The 22,595-nt window shown below is 38.9% G+C and overlaps 1 protein-coding gene across 1 annotated transcript; it reads left to right on the top strand.

The window, feature by feature from the left end:
- Positions 1-1,166: 1,166 nt before the first annotated feature.
- On the top strand, positions 1,167-9,236 carry LOC106859370 (collagenase 3-like). The gene is made up of 10 exons (XM_014886580.2): positions 1,167-1,613; positions 1,714-1,955; positions 3,061-3,209; positions 3,309-3,434; positions 4,343-4,504; positions 5,109-5,226; positions 6,061-6,194; positions 6,534-6,693; positions 7,433-7,536; positions 8,086-9,236. The coding sequence occupies exons 1-10, from the start codon at positions 1,317-1,319 to the stop codon at positions 8,184-8,186; spliced, it is 1,593 nt and encodes a 530-aa protein (XP_014742066.2). The 5' UTR covers positions 1,167-1,316; the 3' UTR covers positions 8,187-9,236.
- The last annotated feature ends 13,359 nt before the right edge of the window (positions 9,237-22,595 follow it).

The raw sequence follows: 22,595 nt of genomic DNA, 5'->3' as shown, positions 1-22,595 counted from the left end.
CATTTCTCAAGAAGGTGGAATAACCAATTAACAGACTTTATGTCCGCTGCTGAGTAAAAGCCTCAGTGCTGCTGACAGACAATGTAAAGGAGATTATACAAACTGTTTTTAACAGCTGTTGTCTCTTCCTAAATGGTGTAACCATATTTAGCAGTGGCTGAGATGGGCAGAGAGGCAGAAACAGCCTACATAACAAATTCTTCTCAGCTTTATTTGCTTTTGCTGTTTGTCACCATAAAACACACAGCTATCATTGTATGAGTAACAGAGCTTTTACACATTCAGCTTCACTGATTTTTGTCCTCTTCCTGTTTTGTAAACAAGGGAACATTCACGTCAGGGTAGTGCATTCCAGGATGCCTGTACCAGTGTCTATCAGAAATCTGCCTGAGGTTTTCCAGACAGGCAGAAGAAATTATCCATGAAAGAGCAAGGCAAATTCAGCAGAAACTAAATCTCCCCTTGGATCTTGCTTGTCAGCAGGTGATATGGTACGAGCTATAGCAGGAGCTGAGCTTCTGGTGATCCTGGGGAGACAGAAATAATCTTTATGTTTGAGGTATAGTAATGAACATCTCTGTCATAATGCCATATTTATCCTACTATCTGCCTCATAAGAAAAAAATCACAATTTTTTGTTATTTTAGGCACACAGATCCATTGCCTACCTGTAGCTGGTAGGTCACCTCTCTCAAAGTATTAGCTCTCTCACTGATCTATGGTTTTCATCCTCTCATAAAGTAAATTAAATTTAGGTTTCTTGAAGATAAATTTTATGAATTAGTCACTCTACAAGACCTGCTTTATTACTAACAAAAATGTTTTTAAATGTTCTTAACTATTTCCTGATATTAAGCATTTCTGGTTTTGAATAAGCTACACAGTAAAATATCCTATAACATAGGTGGAAATTCTCTTTAAGGATCTCTGAAGTAAAATTTTGTTAATATTATGAAGTCATAGTTCTTTACAGAAACAAGGAAACAATATCATATTGTATATTCTATAATGTTATTTCACTAAAAATGGCTGTTGAACTAGTGCAACTACTAAAAAGTTACAGAATTTAATTTAAAAATAATGACCCTTGTTATGTATTTTTATTGTTTATCAAATGGTGAAAAAACAACAATTTTTCTACCAAAGAAAAGTAAGTTATTGCAGCATTGTTGCCAGTTATTGCCAGTGGAAGTTACTGCAAAATAATCAAAAAGTGTGGTTTGCTTCTGCCCATTTCTTCCCGCAGACTATGTCAATATTCAGAGACCTCGTGTTTATACGAGGATACAGTTTCAGAGCCCTCAGCTGGAGAACGGATGCCTAAACCACAGTGTCGGGGAGGAGAAACAAACCAGCCATCTAAGCAGGTTTACTTCCAGCAACAAGGAAGTTCTAACTTGTCCCTAAGTGGTGACTCACTGGGTTGGGACTATAAAAGTAAAGGTAGCTGCTCTCTGAAACATCAGGGCTTCAGGCTTCAGAAATCCAACATGATGCAATCAGGACTTTCAGCTGTTTTCTTCTTCTTGTTGGGCTTGTCATTTTGCCTGACGATCCCTATTCCCCTTGAAGACAGCCATGAATTCACAGAAAAGGACCTTCAGTTTGCAGAGGTACAGTATAAAATAATTCATTCACATGTTCCAATAGCAGTAAGCTGTGCATGTGCAACTGTTTGGAAATTTGGCTTATTACTCCTTTTCCCTTCCTTAGCGCTATCTCAGGACTCACTATGATCTCCGTCCGAATCCTGCTGGCATAATGAGGAAGAGTGGAAACACAGTGGCAGCTAAACTTCGGGAAATGCAAGCTTTTTTTGGCTTGGAGGTGACAGGAAAACTAGATGAAGAAACATATGAGCTGATGCAGAAACCAAGATGTGGTGTCCCAGATGTAGGGGAATATAACTTTTTCCCTAGAAAACTCAAATGGTCAAAAATGAATTTGACATACAGGTAAATGCTTGGCATTTTGGGTGTTATTACTGTTATTACCTTCTTTCCAGGTGCATTGTTCAGTGGGTTTCTCAGTACATGAGGCTGATGTGAGAAGAGTGCATTTGGCTTTGACAAAATTCATGTCACGGTTTAAAACCCTTACAGTCCCACTTTTGGAAAGGTGCTCCCAGCCTGCACTGCAGCCCAAGGAAGTAAACATGAATTTTTTCCACTGCACTTTGCCGTGGAAAAGGAAACCTGGTGTGCCATAAGCTAGCAACTCCCCATTTGGCCTCCATATAGACACTCAGACACATCCATGCTGCCAAATGAAAGAGGGCTAGGGGCTCAGGTCATGCACTTCTCTGGGTCACTCCTTAGCTCTGTTTGGACCTGGTTTAGTGTTTGCTTCTGTCTTGTCCTGGACAGAGCAGTGTAGAAGCAAACCAGTTTGTGTAGTGTGACTGGAGCAGGCTCTTCCATTTCACACCCCAAAGGTAGATCTTTGTGTTTGGTCAGACAAATCCCTATACCACAACCTCAGAAAACTTGACTTTGGGAGGTGAAAGGCTGACAGTTCACAGGGCAGATACTTCTCATTTAATTCTGCAAGGTCATATATCTGGGGCTTTCAACAGCTACAGACTGATTTTATTTAGCAGACTCCAAATATGAAATCACTAAAATCTCTTCGTTCCATAGCTAGTGATATATTTTACTTTAATATGAACAATTATAGCCTATGAAAATCACTTTGGATAATGTTTTGCTTCTCTAGGAAGTGAGAATCATGAGATATTTTATATGACATAAAAAATTTGAAGTTACTGTTGTGATTTTACTTAATACTGAATATATCTGTCACTTTCTAAATCTTCTGGTGCATAGAAAACCAATTACAGCAAGCTGGTGGGTCATTTCAGATACCTCTGAATTATTTTAATGATTATAGAAATATTTATTTATTTATTTAATATTGTATGGAGCTGCTAAGTTCCTTGTTATGTGATAAGATCATATGACAAGAGCAAAAACTTTTAATGAGGTGTACAGTCAAATAAAAGTGCATTGCATACTTCTTCAATTCACACAATTTAACTGGCGACATTAATCTGTTTGACAGAATTATGAATTACACTTCAGATCTGAGACGTAATGAAGTGGACAGAGCTTTCAAAAAAGCATTTAAAGTTTGGTCTGATGTGACACCACTGAACTTCACCAGAATACGAAGTGGTGTAGCTGATATCATGATCTCCTTTGGCACCAAAGGTAATGCAAAACCAATCTTTTTATTTTATAAGTAAACCATATCTCATTACACATATGATGGAATAATTAATTTAACTGTTTTGAATTTTGCTGTTATAGAACATGGTGACTTTTACCCTTTTGATGGACCCTCTGGATTACTGGCACATGCTTTTCCCCCGGGACCAGACTATGGAGGAGATGCTCATTTTGATGATGACGAAGTTTGGTCAGATGATTCTAAAGGTAACAGGAGTTCCTGGGATTGTTTGAAATTGTGATAGATGGAAAATTTATCCTTTCTTGATATCTGTAGACAATTTGTTTTGCCTGTTTATTTTTTGTTCATCATTATGTTCACTGTTCATACATAGAACACTGAGTTTAACCTCCAGTCATAAATGGGAGTATAACATGCTTAGCATAAATTTTAAAATATATCACTCCTAAGGGAAGTGATTAAAAAAACTTACATAAACAAGATTTTGTCATTTTGGCATTTCACAAAGGGCGACTAGTTCTGATCACAGACTGATGGGAATTACTGAAGTTTATAGCAAACATGGCTGCACATTGTCTGCTTGCATTTATTGCATTTAATTTGAAAATTCATCACCTTGCCTATTCAGGACAGAGTTTAATAGAACAAAACACAATTTTTTCAGCACTGCATTAGATCCTCCTCCTGGCATTATTGCTAATTTGTGCAATACTGAAAATAATATGAATTCTCTACTGCAGGTTAATTCCCAACAAAAAATGTTCTTGATTTGAGCAGGACCAAGACTCCACTCTAGAGCTTTCCTGTGTTGCTAAGAAACTTCAAAGAAATCAAAATCTCCCTGCATAGTAACAGTGTCATATGAGAGTTAGGCTGAACATCAGCTATGAGACACTAGATCTCTTAGGCCCTTATTAATGCAAAACCCATTATAGTTCAAAAATGACAAGCAATTATATCTAGTAGAACATGTCCTTGCTCAACGCAGGGGAGTTGGAAATAGGTAGTCTTTAAGTTTCCAAACCCTTCTATGATTTTATGAATTATACAGAACTTTTCCCATGTATTCAGTTGTCTCTTTCATTGTTAAGCACAGTGTCAAGTATGGTGATGCAAGGAGATACACATTTACTTTTGCTGTGCTTTGTTATAGGCTATAACTTGTTTCTTGTTGCTGCCCATGAATTTGGTCATTCACTGGGACTTGAACACTCTAGAGACCCTGGAGCTTTGATGTTCCCCATCTATACATACACTGGAAAAACTGGTTTTGTGCTTCCTGATGACGATGTGCAAGGGATCCAAGAGCTCTATGGTAAGTCTGTACAATATATAATATTTGTCTCCTGTATCATTATAGCCTGCTGCAGATGCACTGCACACGTACTGTGAGCTGCAGATGTTCAGTAACAACAGTCATGACTGATGAGGAATGATTCACTGGAACAGGAGATGCTTAGATTTAGTAGTTCAGAGGGAAAATAATTAAATAACACTGCAGTTGGTCACTGACCTGTCTCCTTTAGTGGTAGGTGATGGGGACCAGAGTCCTTTTATTTTTTGACCTGCCTGAAAAGAGAAGGTAAAACAGAATCTAAAGGTAGAAACAGAACTATCCATGTTTCATTATGAAAAGCATAAAATTTTGGAGACTTTCAAAACTTGGGACAAAGAAAGCAAGTTCATTTAACATCTTTCCAGCACACTTGAACTGCAAAGCTCATTAATGCATTTGGCTAGAGGAAAGAGAGAACAGATTTTCCCAGTAAAAACTTTCTACCCATTATGTTTATACTCATCATGCTCTTGGGAGATTAACCATGTTCTGTTCAATATAATGATCAACAGACAGAAAGTTAACGTTGTCAATAGACAGAAAGTTAACATTGTCAAGCTTACATCATATGATATCATCTCAGGTCCTGGAGACAAAGATCCCAACCCAAAACATCCCAAAACACCAGATAAATGTGATGTAGAATTATCACTTGATGCAATAACAGAACTTCGTGGAGAAATGCTGGTCTTCAAGGACAGGTAAAGACACTTCCATGTCAAGGATGGTGGGTACTGGATAAAGTTTGAGCAAGCAAAAACACCATTTCAGTTTTTTATTAAAGATTTGGGTAAATGTACATTTAAAAAAGCACAAATTAATATAAATGTCTCTTAAGAAACTGCATCATATATCTTTTTAGGCAGGATTTATAATGCAACTACAGACTTGACTGCCCAGTAATATGATGTGAAGATAAAATCGCTGAAGACTGACATTTTTGTACATATTTTTAAATTCATGGGCCTTTCTTCAAAAAGCATAAATCTGCTTTTATTTGGATGAATTTGTACTATATTCAGGAGCTTCACATGGGACAGCAGTGTTTCCCTAACTCTAAATGAAAGAGGCTTAAAATTTATTATTGTTTGAGATTATCACTTTGTGAGTGACAGAAATGGTCTGCAGCTGGTAGCTGTGAGGAAAGGAAAGGAAAGGAAAGGAAAGGAAAGGAAAGGAAAGGAAAGGAAAGGAAAGGAAAGGAAAGGAAAGGAAAGGAAAGGAAAGGAAAGGAAAGGAAAGGAAAGGAAAGGAAAGGAAAGGAAAGGAAAGGAAAGGAAAGGAAAGGAAAGGAAAGGAAAGGAAAGGAAAGGAAAGGAAAGGAAAGGAAAGGAAAGGAAAGGAAAGGAAAGGAAAGGAAAGGAAAGGAAAGGAAAGGAAAGGAAAGGAAAGGAAAGGAAAGGAAAGGTCTAAGAGGGTCTCTGTCCATTCAGCATTCTATGATATGATAACCATTTTAACTATAGCACATCAAAAATACTGCTATTCTACAGTATGACAAGAATTATAAAATATACCTTCCTTTTCTGAACTAGGTTTTTCTGGCGACTTCACCCTCAGCTGGTTGAGGCAGAACTGGTGCTACTTAAGTCCTTTTGGCCAGAGCTTCCAAATAAAATAGATGCAGCTTATGAAAATCCCATTAAAGATCTTGTGTTCATGTTTAAAGGTGAGTTTTCGATTTTGTCGTTGGCCGATAAATACACATATTCAATCAAGATCAACAGGTGGTGTAAAGGTAATCAACAGAAGAAAAAAACATCCTACCTTCCTTGCTTGAAAAATAGTTTCACCTCATACACATCTATAAAATTTTCAGTGAATTAGGAGATGTAAAATTTAGTTAGGATGCTCAGAATCCTAGTATAAATAGTCTAATACCTACTGAGTATATGACCTAAGAATCTGTTTGTTGTATGAAAATAGGGATCATGGTTTCCTCATTTTATTCTTCTCTCAAAGCTGAGTTCTTACAAAAGACTCACTCATACTTTGTTCATATTTTCAGGAAAGAAAGTCTGGGCTTTGAATGGCTATGACATAGTTGAAGACTTCCCTAAAAAGATATATGAAATGGGATTCCCAAAAGAAATGAAAAGAATAGATGCAGCTGTCCATGTCAAAGACACTGGCAAGACTCTCTTTTTTACTGGAAATAAGTACTGGAGGTAAGCTGGAGACAGATGAGTTTTGGTGTCCCTAGTCATAACGTGTCGAGATGTATGGAAAGATCACTAATTTGGTTCAAACCAGGCATTTGGCCAATCTAGTCTGAGATTTTCATTGGTGCTATAGCTGTGCGAAACATGTTGTAAAGGTGTATGCAAGACTTTTATAAAAATATGGGCACAGATATTAAAAGCTGAATGAGTGTAAGGAAATGAGAACTAAGTGCTCTAATCTGGGAGAATTTCTAATATGGTCATGCCTGCTAGACAAATTTCCCATCTTGCTTCTTTGAGTTGCTTGTGTGATGTGAAATGGTATCAGTGCTGTAAGAAATCTGTCCCACCCTAAGGTGTCTCTGTTTTACTGTCCATGAGTGGGGCTCACAATCAGGTCTCGTGCATAATTAAGACATTATCATCCCTCCCCACTATCATTGGGCCAAGCAGCCTCAGGATAAGTTTGTAGTATCAATACATCCAGGTACAATAACCTCCATAAAATACATACTTTATAGATCAGTTCTGAAAATGTAGCTCTATTTGCTGTGTGTTTATTCCATTTCTGGTGGAGGTATGTCCTGTTTATCACTCTGCATTTAACCATTGCACTAGATAAAAAGCACCCAAAGGCTGATGGCTTGCTTTGTGTGTGAGTAACTTCAAAAAATTGAACAGGCACAGAGCAAACTCCCAGGCTATTTAAATCCCCTGATTTATTTTTCTTTTGTGTTTAATATAGTTATGATGAAGAGGCAGAGGCTATGGAAGAAGGCTACCCCAGGCTGATAGAGGAAGAATTCCCAGGAATTGGTGATAAAGTGGATGCAGTCTATGAAAGAAATGGTACATAATCTGATAATTAAATTTTATTACAATTAATTGCCCTAGAAACTTGAGATTAATGTCTTGTAGAAAATTCTGCATTTGTAGTTTTTATTTCTTCACATCAACATTTCTGTTCTTGACTGAATCAGTTTTCTGATCTAAATTGTGCTCTGGCCAAAAAAAGAGCTCCTTGCTTAGGGAACCTAAAGTCAAGTGATTAACATGAAAGTATTATAATGTAATAACTGGAGGCCATTTCTATCCAGCTTTTCAAGGAATGTTTCTGAGTCAGTGTCTTAAAAATTAAAATGCCAGTCCTGTACTTTCCTGATCAAGTGCAGTAAGAATTTGACACAAGATTAAAGAATATCAGTCATTTTAAAACTCTGATCCAGCTCTAGCAAATGGAATGAGGATATTTAAAAAATTTAACTCAGCTTTCTAAATTTGAAAATATTTCATTTGGGTTATTAAAAATGAAATCAAGATAATTATTATTTTAAGAATAATTTTGATATGAAACACAGTTTCTTAGCGTTAATTCTTTTCAACTTTCTTTTTCCTTAGGTTACCTCTACTTCTTCAATGGACCACTGCAGTTTGAATATAGCATCTGGAGTCAAAGAATTGTCCGTGTCCTGCACACTAACTCCCTCTTTTGGTGCTAATTACAGCTGAGTTCCATGTCATAGGCTGCAGAGCAGCCTGTAGCACATGGGAATATTAATAAAGTGGGCATTTAGGTTTACCAAAAGACAGCAAGGTTCTATGAACAAGTACTAGGCTACCTACCACCAAATGTATACTGTATACATGGACTTACACAGCTGCATGTCAGTCTGGAATTAATTTAACTTTATAGGGAAGGAGAAAAGAAATCATTAACATTTCAAGGTGCATTACCATTTAAAGTTAGTCTAGTATTGAAGTGATGCTGGATACATCACACACTTTCATGAGCACTGCTGGTTCCCAGTATTCTGAGCACATCTAGCGCCTCTCAAGGATCTCCTAGCATGTCACAAGAAATAGACCCAGTAAACCCAGCAGCTTTATATTTTTAAACTAATCCTTCTTTCCTTTTTAAAATTCCTTTAAACATACTGGGAATTCAGATGTGTAATGAATGAGTGAGGATTGCACAGTGACTCCCTGAGCAAGTAACACCAAGCAGCAATGATGAAGTTTGGGAATTCAAAAGTGTTTGACTGTATTGAATGGGAATGTTCCAGTGGAAGCAGATGTCCATGTCATCTTTAGAACAAGGAGAAGGTACAGAAGCAGTGAGATGTCTTTCCAAAGCAGACAGGAAAGCAGGAAAAGGGAGAAGCACTCCCTGGAGAAATGGTAAGCCTGTATGATAATGGGGAAACCAGAAGGAAGCAGCAACAAGAGAATCATGCAGGTTGAAACCATGCATGATGCTACATCTGGTATCACAGCCCAGATGTTTTCAGCTGGTGTTAACTGAAATGACATTTATAGTGGTTATGCCTGTGCCAGAAGAGAACCTGAATATCCAAAGCCAAATATTTAAAATAATATATTTTTTGAAGTTGGTCACTCTTTTAATATCTATATCAGTTGTTTCAGTATATTGTCAGATTTTGTTTTGTTTTGGTTTGGTTTTTTCTGCTTTGTTTTAATCAATGCAAATTATGTGGGACTGTGATTACTTTGATTTTTAAAAATAATATTAAATAAACTGGAAAAATAAATTGACATTGTGAAATAACTTAATTTTTTTATGCTGGTTATAACAGAAGCAATACACAGCTATCAGGCAAAAGTAACCAAGGTCCCTAACCTGTGCATTTTATTCATTAAGATTTTCACCTCTGTTTAAAAGTATGATTTATTTTTCATCCTTTCAAGAAAAATAATTTTGTAGAAAGAGGAGCGGAGGCAGACAGAAGAGTGAAAAACAGAAAGATCCCTCAAATCTTCAAAATCAGAACAAAGTTTGAATTAGTCCTTATCATTACAGAAAGAATTAGAAATTATTAAGAAATACTGGGAAAAACAGTTACACATTAGTTTGAATGTTAAATATTACAGATTAATTAAAACTACATTGTCCCGTTCTGACTTCTCAATAACAACCCCTAAGTCAATCAATCAGCCAGGCCTGCCAAGAAAAACTCTCCAAAAATGAATATCTTTGAACAGACGTAAATGACCAGGCTTACCTAGGGGTGGGCTAGGTGTGATTCATTCTGTAGCTCACACAACATTGATGGTTGGTTGAGATAACCTAACAGATTGAGACATCTCTTCTGAACATAAAACTGTGAACTAATGAATTCCAGACTTATGCTTAAAAGAAATGTATGGAAATAGAACCGGAAAAAACCTTTACAAAATGAAAAACTTAAACTGGACTAAAATCAAAGTTCTGTTTTATGATAAAATATTGAGAAAATTGCTGGGGAAAAGGTCAGTACAATTCTCTAAGCATAACAAGCATAATTTGGTTCAATTTCATATTAAAATTTTTGACAGATTGTGACTTAAAAAAATAATGTTTGATATCGGGCTGAAGTTTCACTTAATTACTTTGGCAGTGGCTCTGGACACATAAACTTAGTCCTCATTTTTCACAGTAAAAAGACTTGGTGAAAAATTGTATCCAAAGAATAATGAATCTTCCATAAGGGTTAGTTGTTGAGTCTGAGTTTTCTGAGTTTCAAAGGTTTGACGTGAGCTGCGCTGGATGAGGGAATGCAAATGTGGACAGGGAAGCAAGGAGACATCAATGAATGTCTTTCATATCTATGTGAATTTCTGTTAACATGGAATACTTGGCAGGGGAAAAAGGTATTGCATAGGAAGCTGGACCTTCAAAAGCCTTCAGCATGATCATATCCAGCTGTTATCCAGCCCAAACAGACAGATTCCTGTTAGCTGCTGGGCTGACTGGAAGCAGCCTTTGGCACAAGTCCAAGCAGGGCTCCAGCTTCTTCTGTGTCAGCATCCCCCACGAGAGATGGGAGCGGTTCTGTGGTTAGCTCTGCCTCAGCTGAGAAAAGTACCAGGCTGCCAGTTCCTGGCATTTGGTTGAGGGAAAAAAATGGAAAAAATTTCTTATGCTGCGGAAATGGAAGGCTGAGATCAGAGCCAGAGGGACCCTGTTGTAGCTGCCAGCCAGGAAAGAAAACTCTGCACAGTACCTTGTACCCCAAGACCCACTGCCACCACACAAGCATAACATTATAATAACAATGGGATGTTGCCCAAGACCATCAAGAATTGAAAACAAATAAAATTTTTTCCCGAGGAAGAGACTGAACTGACTAGTTTCCCTGGGATGAAAATGAAGAAAGGACTACAAGGAGGCTGAAGCAGCTGTCTCCCAGAATAGTTTTTTATGTGGAACTACACAAATCCACGTAAGAGTAGGGAATTGTGTCAGGGAGGTTTAGGTTGGATATTGAAAAGTTTCTTCACCCAGAGGGTGGTTGGGCACTGGACAAGGTTCCCCAAGAAAGTGATCACTGCACCAAGCCTGACAGAGTTCAAGGAGCATTTGGACAATGGTCTCGGGCACTCCTGGGGTATCCTGTGCAGGGCCAGGAGCTGGACTTAATCCTTGTGAGTCCCTTCCTACTCGGCATCTAATCACCCTGTGATTCTGTGATTCTGTGATTGAGTCTGTGATTCTGTGACTAGTACATGAACAGTTATTGGTTAATGCATCTTTTATATCTGTGGTGATCTCTGCTAGGAATGATCATTTAAAAGGGGAGAAAGGATAAGGCAAGAAAAGGAATCTGTCAGATTCTCCTCAGGGAGTTTTCTGTGCTGTTTACATGATCTTGAACGAGTCGGACTTAGAGGATGCAAATATATATTCCAGGTGAGAGAAAAAGTAAGCATATATCCATGAACTACACGAGATCTACTAGTAGCTGAGAAACTTGAGAAGGCATTCAAAGTTACAAGAATGGATTTTTTCCTTAGCATAATCTCCAGAAACGTACTCTGAAGACACTAGATGGCAGTGGCAGCTTTGCTTCTTAGACATTCTGCACAGAATTAAAAATATAATCGTGGGTGAGGAAGCCACTGATAACTATAGTGAATTCTTACATTATGTGAAGACGTAAAAAACCCTGACGTGAATAAATAGAATTTAATTATTTATTCTATTGAAATGCAGACCTCTGAGTAAAAAGTTAGGCGATAACAATGTTCAGGAAGATTCTAGATATATTCACTATCAGGGATACTAATTTTTTAGTCTTTTCTGGAATTCAATGCACTACTTCAAACAGTGCACTCTTGTCCTAGGCACAATGCAATCCCTTAGTCTAACCCCATTCATTGGAAAACTACACATACACATACATAGACATGTTCTAATTGCCTGGGAACATGGCAACCCTTCATGGATCCTTACTGAGTCTGGAGAGGAGAACTTAGTGTTTCAGTATTTTCTCAGATTGACTTAAGGATCTAGACCTCAGCCTACAGTCTAGGTCAAAAAATTGCACATCCTCTTATGATGTGGCGAGTGTGTGCTCACCTGTCCTGTTGGAGATGTTTTCTCTCTATTCATGTACAATTAAACAGTACTTTGTGGAAGTACTGATGGCCCACAAATCAGAAAGCTTATTTGGGATGTAGGATCAAGACCTTCTGTCAATTATGTTTGGGGGGGGTTTTGCACAAAGTGAGGTGCCTGCACACACTGTGAGTCCACACCAGTTTTGGGGTTTGATGATTCTGCTGCTTCTGATGAAAAACCTTTTCAAGGAAAACCTCAGTAGTTCTTGCTAAGATGATGCAGAGGGTAAAAAGCCCACAGAAACTCCCTCCAGCCTGTGATCCTCCTCTTTTCTGCTTAACATAGGGGATGTGGTTGGTACATCCATTTTAGTCACAACCTTTCTTACTACAGTTTGAATTTCCAGTCACTGCTGCTCAGGTCTACCTCTGGCACTCACTTCACCTATCTCCCATGTGCTGTGCTACAGAGACTGTGCTCTGCCTCTGCCCCTTCAGTCACAGAAAATGGATGGAAGAACATTTTCCTCTAAGGAAACTCTTACCAGACAGCAGACAGGCAGTGTTCAGTTTCTTATTTAAATGGCATATAACAAATCTACTGCCACAGTAAGAGAGGATGGTGCATTTCTGTGTGTATTGGAGTGGGCCATCCATGCTGTGTCTTGACTTTTTGCTGGACTACACCAGGGTCCTACCACTGGGCAGGAGGAGCCTGAAGGAGCAGTGTCCTCAGAATAGTCACATCCATACTGTGTAGTTCCTGATGGACCTTACATGCTCTTACATGATCCTGTTCTGCTGTTCTTAGAAGAGGAAGATGGGTCATTTCCAGGGCCAAGTGTTGCTTTTTTAGTCCAAACAACTTTATTACAGCATTCTGTAATCTCATCACTACGGGGATTACCACCCTAGGAAGAAAGCAAGAAAAATTTCTTTTTATTTCTGCAAGATTTTTGAATATATTCTTCACAGGAACAAAAACTTATGTAGCACTCCTCAGAGTCTGTCATCCTAAGAAGAACCTGTGAAAGTCTGTTTTGAATCAGTCATGTCTGAAGGGTATGGAGTTCAGTTTCCTTCCCAATATCCATTTTTCTAGCAAATGTCCTTTTCAGACTCAGCTTGGGCTGTGTCCTCAGCCATGGCCCCCATTGTGCCCCATCCTGAGAGGGCTAAGTAGTTTAAGCACTGTCAGGAACTGCTATGTAGCAGCAGCCCTGCACTAACCTAGCAAGCCTAGCAAGCATTAGGGAGGAAACATGCAAGCAGTGCAGTTGTGAGGGGGGATCCATTCTGGGGGTGTTTCCTGGGCTGTTTGCTGGTGTCCCTTGCTGGTCTGCACAGGCAGTCCACAGCCTCTCTCAGGAAGCTGTAGCTTTGGCCAGTGGAGTCAGGGTGCAGGCAGTTGGTAGAGAGACCAAAACAGTTCAGGTGACCTTGGTAGATAACCACGACTTCAGGGTCCAAACACTCAAGACATAACATACATATATACATGTGTCCCTGCCCATGGCAGGGATTTGGAACTAGATGATCTTGGAAGTCCCTTCCAACCCAAATGGTTCTATGATTCTGTGATAAAATAAATGGTTCCAGGTTGTTTTAAGGTGAATCAGGAGAACATAACATATAAATCTTACCCGTGGTCCAAATTACGTGCAGTTTTGCTATAGCACGTTGGTGATAAAATGGCAAATAAACCATGCAGACCTGCATGGTGGGGTCAAAAGGCCTCAGTGGTGCAGAGAAGAGAGGGTGAGACAAATGCCAGAAAAAACTTTGGCATGAAAGCTGCAAGGACTCATGGACTAAAACATCATGTTTGAGGTCTCCCTAGGGAAACTGCAGTACAGGTAAGCCAGGACCATTAGAGTGGTCTGTGCAGTGCCACAGAGTGCAGTTCCAAAAAGGGCAGCCAGGATGTGGCCAGGCAGCTGGAACAACTGGGCTTGGCAAAATCCTTGCTCTCATCCTAGCAATATATTCTGATCTGTTGGTCTTAGTTGATTAGATTAGACCCTGTAGGCAAAAAAAAACATAAAGGAAAACCATTTTCATTATTCTGGCATAGCCTAAACACAAGGTTGGTTTATGCCTCAAAGTAGCCCATATCAGAGAGTTAGCTGATGGCTGGGATATCCCGTTGTAGTTTCCAGGAATCACCCAAGTATTCTTCCTTGTGGAAAATTTTGGTCTGTAACACTAATAATTTAACACACCTTTTTTTTTTGAGAAAATGCTTTGGGAAGATTTTTGTAGTATCAATGGGGATATTCTACACCAAAACGCAGGGAAAGAAGCTCCAATACAGTCATTGGCACACCAATTATCTTGTATATGAGAACATATTTCCAACTGAGGTCAATTTCAAATTAAGGGAACAAAAATTAATTTACACTCTCAAAAGTACCACAGAAATGTCCTGTCTAAAATTCTGTTGAAAATCATAGTGCAGGAAATAAAATGCACCCAAGTCTATCTACAGTAGTAGAAAACAGTGGATGACATTGCAACAGGGAGATAGAGATCTATAATAGAGAATGAGGATGCAGTAGGAAATATAAAGCAAGAGATAGCATCAGCTTATTTCCAATTACTGTACTTGTATAATTAGTATTAGAATCTGAAGTGTGAATATTAAGAAAGAAATAATCTATAAGAGCCTGTTAGGATCTGAATCAAGGTTCAAACAAAATGGAAATCTTAACATAGACTTCACTAGGTTTTGGTTCAGGGAATAATTGCCCAGATAACAGCTGCTTTGCAAACTGCTTGGGAAAATTATTGTTCTCATATAAGCAGTCTGAAATGGAATAGTAATTTCAGAGAAGATACTACAAGCATATGTTTTGGAAGAGCACCTGGACCTGGTATCATTCAAGCATTTCAAAAAAGGGGCATCAAAAGCGCTTTGGCAGTTTTCTGCTGAGTGCCAAGGAGGAAACGTGCAGCTCAGAACTTCACATTCAGGAATTTTCTGTGCTATGTTCATGAGACCTTGGGTATGAGTTATACTCCCTGAAACTGAGTCACTTGATGCTCAAAATAAATATCGGATGTGGGCTCCTTCTCCCTCTGTGAGGCTGCACAAGTATCAGCTCCAGAAGGGAAACTCTTGTTGAAATTTCAGGCTTAAACAATCCAGTGCTGTGCATGCAGCCTTAGATAAACACCGGAAATTTTAATTGTTATGATTCCTCTCGCTCTATTCATAACTTTCTGCATTAGATTTTTCATGGCACTCCAAGGAATGACTTGTATGATATTGACACGTATTTAAACTGTGACATTTCTCCTTGAATCTTACCATTAGAGTCGCAGAATGTCAGCAATACCCAGCTGTCCAAATCAGATTACCTCAGATGGTCCTATTCTTTTCTATCCATAATGGAAACGAGGAGTAAACAAGATCCTGTCCTGTGATATTTCAAGCACTGCTGGATTTTCCATTGTTTTTATTTAGTTCTTTCTTGCATAGATACAGGCATTCTTAATATCCACATTCTCAAATGAATCTCAGATTTAAAATAATACAGTAAACTCAACTGATGTTTTGTGCTCGTTATGAAAGGCTACTCCCCTACGATCTATTTTTAAGCTATTGTCCTTGTTCACTGAATAAGTCCCTACATCAAGAAACAGTAAATAAGAGGACCTACTTTCTGTAAGTTGCTTGCTTATATATCTTTAGCTGAGCTCTTATTTGTTTTAACTTTAAAACTGATGTCACAATTACTTGCCCTTTGATGTGAACAATATTTTTTAATTCTCCTGACAGTTTTGGCAGACATTTTTCTTGCTCTCTGCTCTGTAAGACTGTGTGACCAGAACTCAACACAATTGTCAGGTCAGACGGAATCAGGTCATTATGTTTCTAGAATTGTCATTAATCTCTTCCTCTACATTTTATAGCCTTATTTTTATAGACATGTATTGGTTTTAGTTGTTATAATAGGTTTACTTTAACCTCACTTAACGGAGATTTCATCTAATAAGGAAAGGCAAGCCACCAGAACACAATTTTAAGAAATTCCCCCCAAAATTACAGGAAAATAACCAGGAGTCAAGGACATCACCTGTATTGCTTCAGTGATTAGCTGTCTGCAATTTACCATCTTCTCTGTGTTTACTGAAAGTCAGAAATTTACAACTTCAATATAGGTCAACACCAACTGCCAGTACTGAATCAAAAAGAAGCCCAGCCATCCTGCTATAATAGAACTATTCAGGAATAAAGTAATAGATACCAGTGTTAGACAAAGACAGAGGATTGTGTGAAACTAGGAGTTATTTTCCTTCCTCTGATGCATCTTACTACAGGGTACTACCCGCTCAGATTACTGTGTCAATTTTATAATGCCAGGTTTTAGAAAATGAGTTTATAAACAGCCAGAAGGTAAGAAATGCAGCCTGAAAATACACTTCTGGGAAGCAAAATAACCTACTTTATAACAGAGTAGAGATTTAATGAATGCATGGAATGCAGCCCTTGGGGTACAGGATAGGAACAAACTGTAGCAACAGGAAAAGCGGGAAGGTTACTGCTACCAGTAAACTCCACCAGTGCTGTTATCCTTACAAGGGAGGATACATGAAAGCAAAACTCAAAGGAGCAAGAAATGTCAAGCCAACCTTCACAAATATGTGAGACCCACAGCTTTGATCCAGTGCTGAAATGCATGGCTGGATTAAATCACCCGTCATTGCAGATTTGACTACAGGATTATGGGGTTGTAATTCCAACACCACCACCCCCCAACACACCTTAAAGTAACCATAGCTGTGTAGGTGGCACACATGTGTTTAGACTCCGAGTAGGTAGACTAAATTTTGATGAGATGATATAATCAAAACAAGTCTCAGTATTATTTTTAGCATTGAAATTTGTTACTGAAAATGGTGAGCATGCAAAATATCTATTTCTTAAAATATCCCAATGACATAATTAGACTCACTTCCTCTGTGTTAGATGACTAAATAACACATTGAGTGTCTGTACAGCCAAGACAGAAGTTGCAAGGCTATGTGATACGGGGATTACTGTATCATTAGTGACTTGCCATGAGAAAGACCAAAAGGGACTCTTGCTTCTGAAATGTCTGAAGCAGAAGTAGGCTTTAGGGGCCACGCAACTCGAGGTAAACTGCTGTCTGTTTTGGCACAGACATGCTCTTTCTTGTGGACCAGGGAAAAGCAGTCTTCACAACCCCAGTTTGGGATGAGTCAATTCCTCCTCCGAAGAGTTTACGCTCCAGGGAGATGCAAGGCGCAGTGAGCTGGCAGGTATAACCACAGTAGCCCATGAGCAGAGCTCCAGCCTGCAGGAGTCAGAGCCAATCTACCGTGTATTTCTTTGCCCCAAATCTGGCTGACACACTTTTGGTTGGAGAAGGCAAAAAAAGAGACAAGGACCACCAAGAGGGCCTGCAGGGAGCAGGGAAGGGAAGGCAAGGGATGGGCAGGGAGAGGAGAAGGACGGGTGACTATCTCAGGCTGCCCTGGACTGTGGGACAGCTCAATGCTATAATGCCTCCCCTTCATACAGGAAATGTGGAGTGAGTCCTTTGCTGCTCAGTTTCCTTCCTATGGCAATATAGTTTGTGCTTCTCTTGATGCCTAGAGGAAACTGAAACTGAGAGCCAGGAATTGCTTCCAGACAACCCTGCTTAGATATAGGGAAGATGCTTAAGTGCCTTGCCTTTTTTAAAAGTCTCACTGAATGGCACGACATTGTACTTTCAAATTTTCATACTTACAGTGCTTTGTTACTGAGTTTTTAGATTATGATCTATACTGGACGTTTTGCTAAGAAAGCAGAAGACTCCTAGGCAGATGTGGAGAAATAAAAACTTTCCAAGCCTGCCTGTTCATTCTTTAGAACTGTTTTCAGGCTGAACTCTTCCTGTTTGAAGCTTCAGAGAATGAAGGATGAGGTTTTTTTGTATAAACAGTAAATATTTTCTATGAGCTAGATGGTTTATCAGATCATGAATTCTCAAAAGGAGAGATTGACTGGGACTTGGTGTTCTAAATAATGTATCTTTCTGAAAAATATTTCTGTTGCTACTCAACACAAGTAACGCCAAGGAAAGCCATGTATCCCCATGTGTGAGATTAACTAAGAAACTTTGGATGTTGTGTTGTCTTCACTCTTTCCTGTTGCAGTGAAAAGAGAGCAAAGAGCAGACACACCAGCTGATGGGAGTGATCATGCCAGAGATGTGCCTTCACAGGCAGTCATTGTGGTCATTCCCACAGCTTATAACACAAAAAAATTAAAAACTGTTAAACTTCTGGGATATCTGAGACTACATTTCAAAGTCACTCATAGCTAAAACAAATTCAAATTCAAAGAATTTTTCTGTGCAGATCTGAGAAAGTAGGTCTGCTCCATATTCTTGGCAGTATTTTCATTATTTTTCGTACTGGAGATCATCACAAGCAACAGTTGGGTTTTTGTCTTGGGAACACCCCAGATTTATTGTGTGGGCGCAGTACTTGTCTGGCATGATCCCACTGACTAGTCTGCTTCCTCACTTTGAATCATTAGATATTTCCATCAAGCAGATTGCACGGATTTAATTTTGTTTCAGCTCTCAGGTGTCACAAACCCTTTCTCATTTGCTGTGTCAGGCATTCGTGCTTCAGCTGGCATGGAGCAAATAGTGAACACCTAGAGGGCCTTTCTGCACCCAGCAAAGGAACAAACACACCAGACTGTGTTATGTCATGCAGCAGGAAATAATGCTTGCTAGGACTTGAATGGAGATTAATTTAGGTTGGATTAATGTTGACAGAACAGCTTTATACCTTCCCTGATATATGGTTTCTGTAGCAATATCTGCATTTGGATGTCTTGGAAGCAAGCAGGATTTCCAGCCTGATTGGATCCCCTGGGCTCAGCTGTCACACAAATGACATTAATCAGGCATCTCATTCCTCCCACCTTGCCCACCCCTCAATGCCTTAAAATTTTTCATGTTGTTTAGTTTCAAAGGCTTCAGAAGGAATTCAAGTGTCATCCAGTAGAAAACACCTGCAGGTAAGGAGATGCAATACAAGTGTCCTGAGGCTTCATCAAACGCTTAGCAGTTAAACTCTTGTCCCCAAAGCACCTGGCAATGAACAGGTGATGACACATGATAGCAGATGATGGAATGTAAGGGACTCACTTCTCTGAAAAAGTGATTGCAAAACAGTTAATCGGTGAAATAAGGTACAGGACAACCTTCAGGGAAGTAAGAGAAAGTAAAAACCCAGAAAAGAGCATGCACTTGCATAAAGACTTTTTTCAGCAGACCTGGTGAAATGGTTCCATAGTGCTCCTGGGAAAAAGAAGAAAATAAGCGAGGTATGTAACAGAAAGAAGGAAAACATTTTGTTGAACAGAACTGCAGGATAAATTGTAAACCTCCTTTTTTCATACTTAACTGTGAGATAAAAATAGTACAAGCAGCACACTAGACTTATTACTTCCTTATTAATAGTGAATACTTCTTCTGTCCATGTAAACACTTCTGAGTTAAAGAAATATATTTGCATTCGTTTGACAAGGGTTGACTTAAATAACTGAGACATTATGCACATTATTTCAACTTGAGCTTAAGATGAGGTATCTTTCAAGTAGAACTAATTGATTGTGAAAGAAAAATAAATCCTTATTTTGGAAAAAAAAATTATTTTGTTTAAAGAATGAGTTTGCATTTAGTAAGTATTTATTGATCTGAAGGCAAAACCCAGTGGCTTCACAATTAGTTTCCAAGACTCTGGCAGCCTTGGTGCCATGACCACTTCCCTGGGCAACCTGTTCCAGTGACCAACAACTGTATCAGCAAAAAACCTTTTCCTAATGTCTAATCTGAATTTGCCCTGATGCAGCTTCATTCTGTTTCCTCATGTCCTATGGCTAGTCATGCTGGCACCATGAATTATGTAAATGAAACAATTTTTCACCTTTATCACAGAGACAAACAAAACCAGAAACCAAGCAAAAAAATGTTCTGGCTAAATGCATGAAGAAAGTAGAAAGATTTGGCTGTTATTAAAGGTAGATTAATACTCTAAGTAAGGACAATACACTTTATTCCTATTCATAAGCTAAACCTGACTTGCATTATCTAAGAGACTCTGGTTATTTTGCAATCTTGTTCTCCTGCCTAATCATGGGGCATCCCTGAAGTTGTACAAATTGCTCAATCACCTCCACTGTTCAGCAATGGCTCACTTCTTCAGGTATCTCCTTCTGTGCAGATTGAGGACTGAGTCATAGCAGAGGTAAAGGGCTGAAGCCATCATGACCCTTCAATAGAATATGGTGTTAAGGAAAGACAACTTTCTTACATCTGAGCTGGACACATATTCCCAGAAAGTACATGCCACCCTTTGGGAGAGCACAGATGTGCTTCTGTGATGCTGTCTTGGGGTGTTATTGGCGTCCCCTTCTCTTTGCATGGACACCAGCTTCTTACCACACAGTCTAACTTTTACCAGAGTAACTGCTAAATGAAATGCTATGCCAGATGTAAAATTGTACTCTGCTTCCCATTTAGTCAATGAAGAAAGGTAGACAGAAGATTATTCACACCACTAATACCTCAGCTTCTGTCTGAAGGCATCTGTTTTTCTTAATTGACTGCAGTTAGGAAAACTGGATGACTGTGCTCCAAACCTAGACAAATCTATGAAGCCACTACATTTATGAAAGATTTGTCTTAGATTTAGCCAGGTTTCTGACTTTAAGTATAACATCCCTGCTTTTTATTTTTTTAAATCAAATTATTAGCATTCTGATATGTTGAAGTACTTTTCAGAGTTTTTTGTCTTTGTGGCATCCAGTTTATTTTCACCTTTGCACCCTCAGAAAATTCAGATCCCCTCTCATTCAAGTACCTGGACATTTTACTCCAGCTAACTTCTGACCAATTCATTGATTTTGCCCAATGAAAGTCAAGATGCTATGACTCAGTCAATGACATTTCACATTTTGTAGCCACTTAGCAAAATTGAAGCCAAAATAGAAATACTTCATAAAGGGGGCACTGATTACTGGTAATCACCATGTTTACTATAATAACAAGGTCCACCTGGACCTTGCAGCTGTTTTTGGTAGGAAAATGGGGTGAGCCCTTCTGGTGAAACATAAATGTAAACCCATGCTTATCCTCTTTGGTCTTATGCTTTTCTTAGAGCAAAGAAACAGTATTTTTATATAAAGCTCTTTTAATGTATTTTAAGTGTGTACTTTAGGGTGAGATGAATCATATTCTCTGTGTGCTAATCTTTCAAAAGGAAAGATCCAACACTAAGGGAAATCAATTTCATTCCCAAAGATGACTTTCATAGCTTTTATTCCTCCAAAAGAATTCCAATATGATCAGAATCTACATAATGATCTCAGTCAGATACTCAACTGCACATAATTTTGATTCAGATAAATTTCTTTTCTTTTGAAGTAACTTGTTTGTTTTTACTCTGTCACATCATAATGCTTAAGGCTAACTGATCATCCCTTTCTTGTTTCTTACATCAGCGCACAACGTGCATATATCAATAATTATGTTCCACTCACACTTTTGTTCTGTCATGTTATTGTTAACTTTGGCCTTGGATTCTTGTTCTGAGATACTATCTACTATATTTGGAAGCCTTTGACATTTTAATGTCTGGGTCTCTGTTTACAGTCAAAAATTAAAGGTGAGTTGAGCTTTAAAAATCCAGAGTTAAAATTCAGGACTATTATGCAAGAGAAAAAAATTAATAAGGATTGGGCAGAACACATAAAATAAATACAAAATAGCAAAAAGGAAGAAAAGTGATATATTTGCTTGCAAACAATTGTTTTGAATAAGTGAATCTTCATTGTACAAATATTTTCAAATTACGGTAGAAGACATAAAAAACAGATGATGCAGAAAGATTCAGGAAGCCTCTGTGGTCAATAGTGCTTTTGGACAAATAGTGTAGAAGTGTGGGAAAAGACAGAAATAAGCCAAATTTTAGCTGTTTTTGATAACAGGGAAATGGAGGCAAGGCAAATCTCTGTTGAGGGATTACTGGATTCCAGGTTTTTCAGTTTTGTCTTTTTTCACAGAACTTGCTATTACAAAGAGAATAAAGCCTAGGCTGATCAATATTGTGCAAGTGACATATCCAGATCAACCTACCAGTTAAACATTCTAAAGTGAGACCTCAGTGGACTCCAGCTGAGTTTGTGGGTCCATCTCCCCTGTTCTGAGAGGAGATGAGGGCAGTTGTTTCTCTGCCAAGTGCAGTGAGACCCTGTATGGGGTGGCAGCTGCTCCATGGGCAGGCTCTGCTCCGGGATTGGGGACTGAGAGCCTGGGCTGTGGCACAGCACTGGGAAAAGGAAAGAAGGAAGGAGCCTTTTCCTGACTTCAGTTAGTTACCAGCTGTGGCAGCTACCACGGCTTGTGGGGCAGATACTGCCTGTGGCAGTCTGAGGAGACTGCACCGGGGTCACTCATGGGGCAGGGACAGGGTGGCAGGTGACTGACTGGGGCTCAGTGCTCACCCCCAGTGACAGGTGTCACGCTGCAGGCAGAGCCCTG

This window comes from Sturnus vulgaris, chromosome 2 (genome assembly GCF_052056855.1).
Source record: "Sturnus vulgaris isolate bStuVul1 chromosome 2, bStuVul1.hap1, whole genome shotgun sequence".
In the NCBI taxonomy this organism is placed as follows: domain Eukaryota; kingdom Metazoa; phylum Chordata; class Aves; order Passeriformes; family Sturnidae; genus Sturnus; species Sturnus vulgaris.
The sequence above is the reverse complement of the archived record's forward strand: the minus strand, read 5'-3'. Positions and strand labels throughout refer to the sequence as shown.

Coding starts and splice junctions, on each gene's coding strand:
- LOC106859370 (XM_014886580.2), top strand. CDS start 1,317: ATGCCTAAACCACAGTGTCGGGGAGGAGAAACAAACCAGCCATCTAAG. Junction 1,956..3,060: donor AAAATGAATTTGACATACAG/GTAAATGCTTGG, acceptor TCTGTTTGACAG/AATTATGAATTACACTTCAG. Junction 3,210..3,308: donor GATCTCCTTTGGCACCAAAG/GTAATGCAAAAC, acceptor TTGCTGTTATAG/AACATGGTGACTTTTACCCT.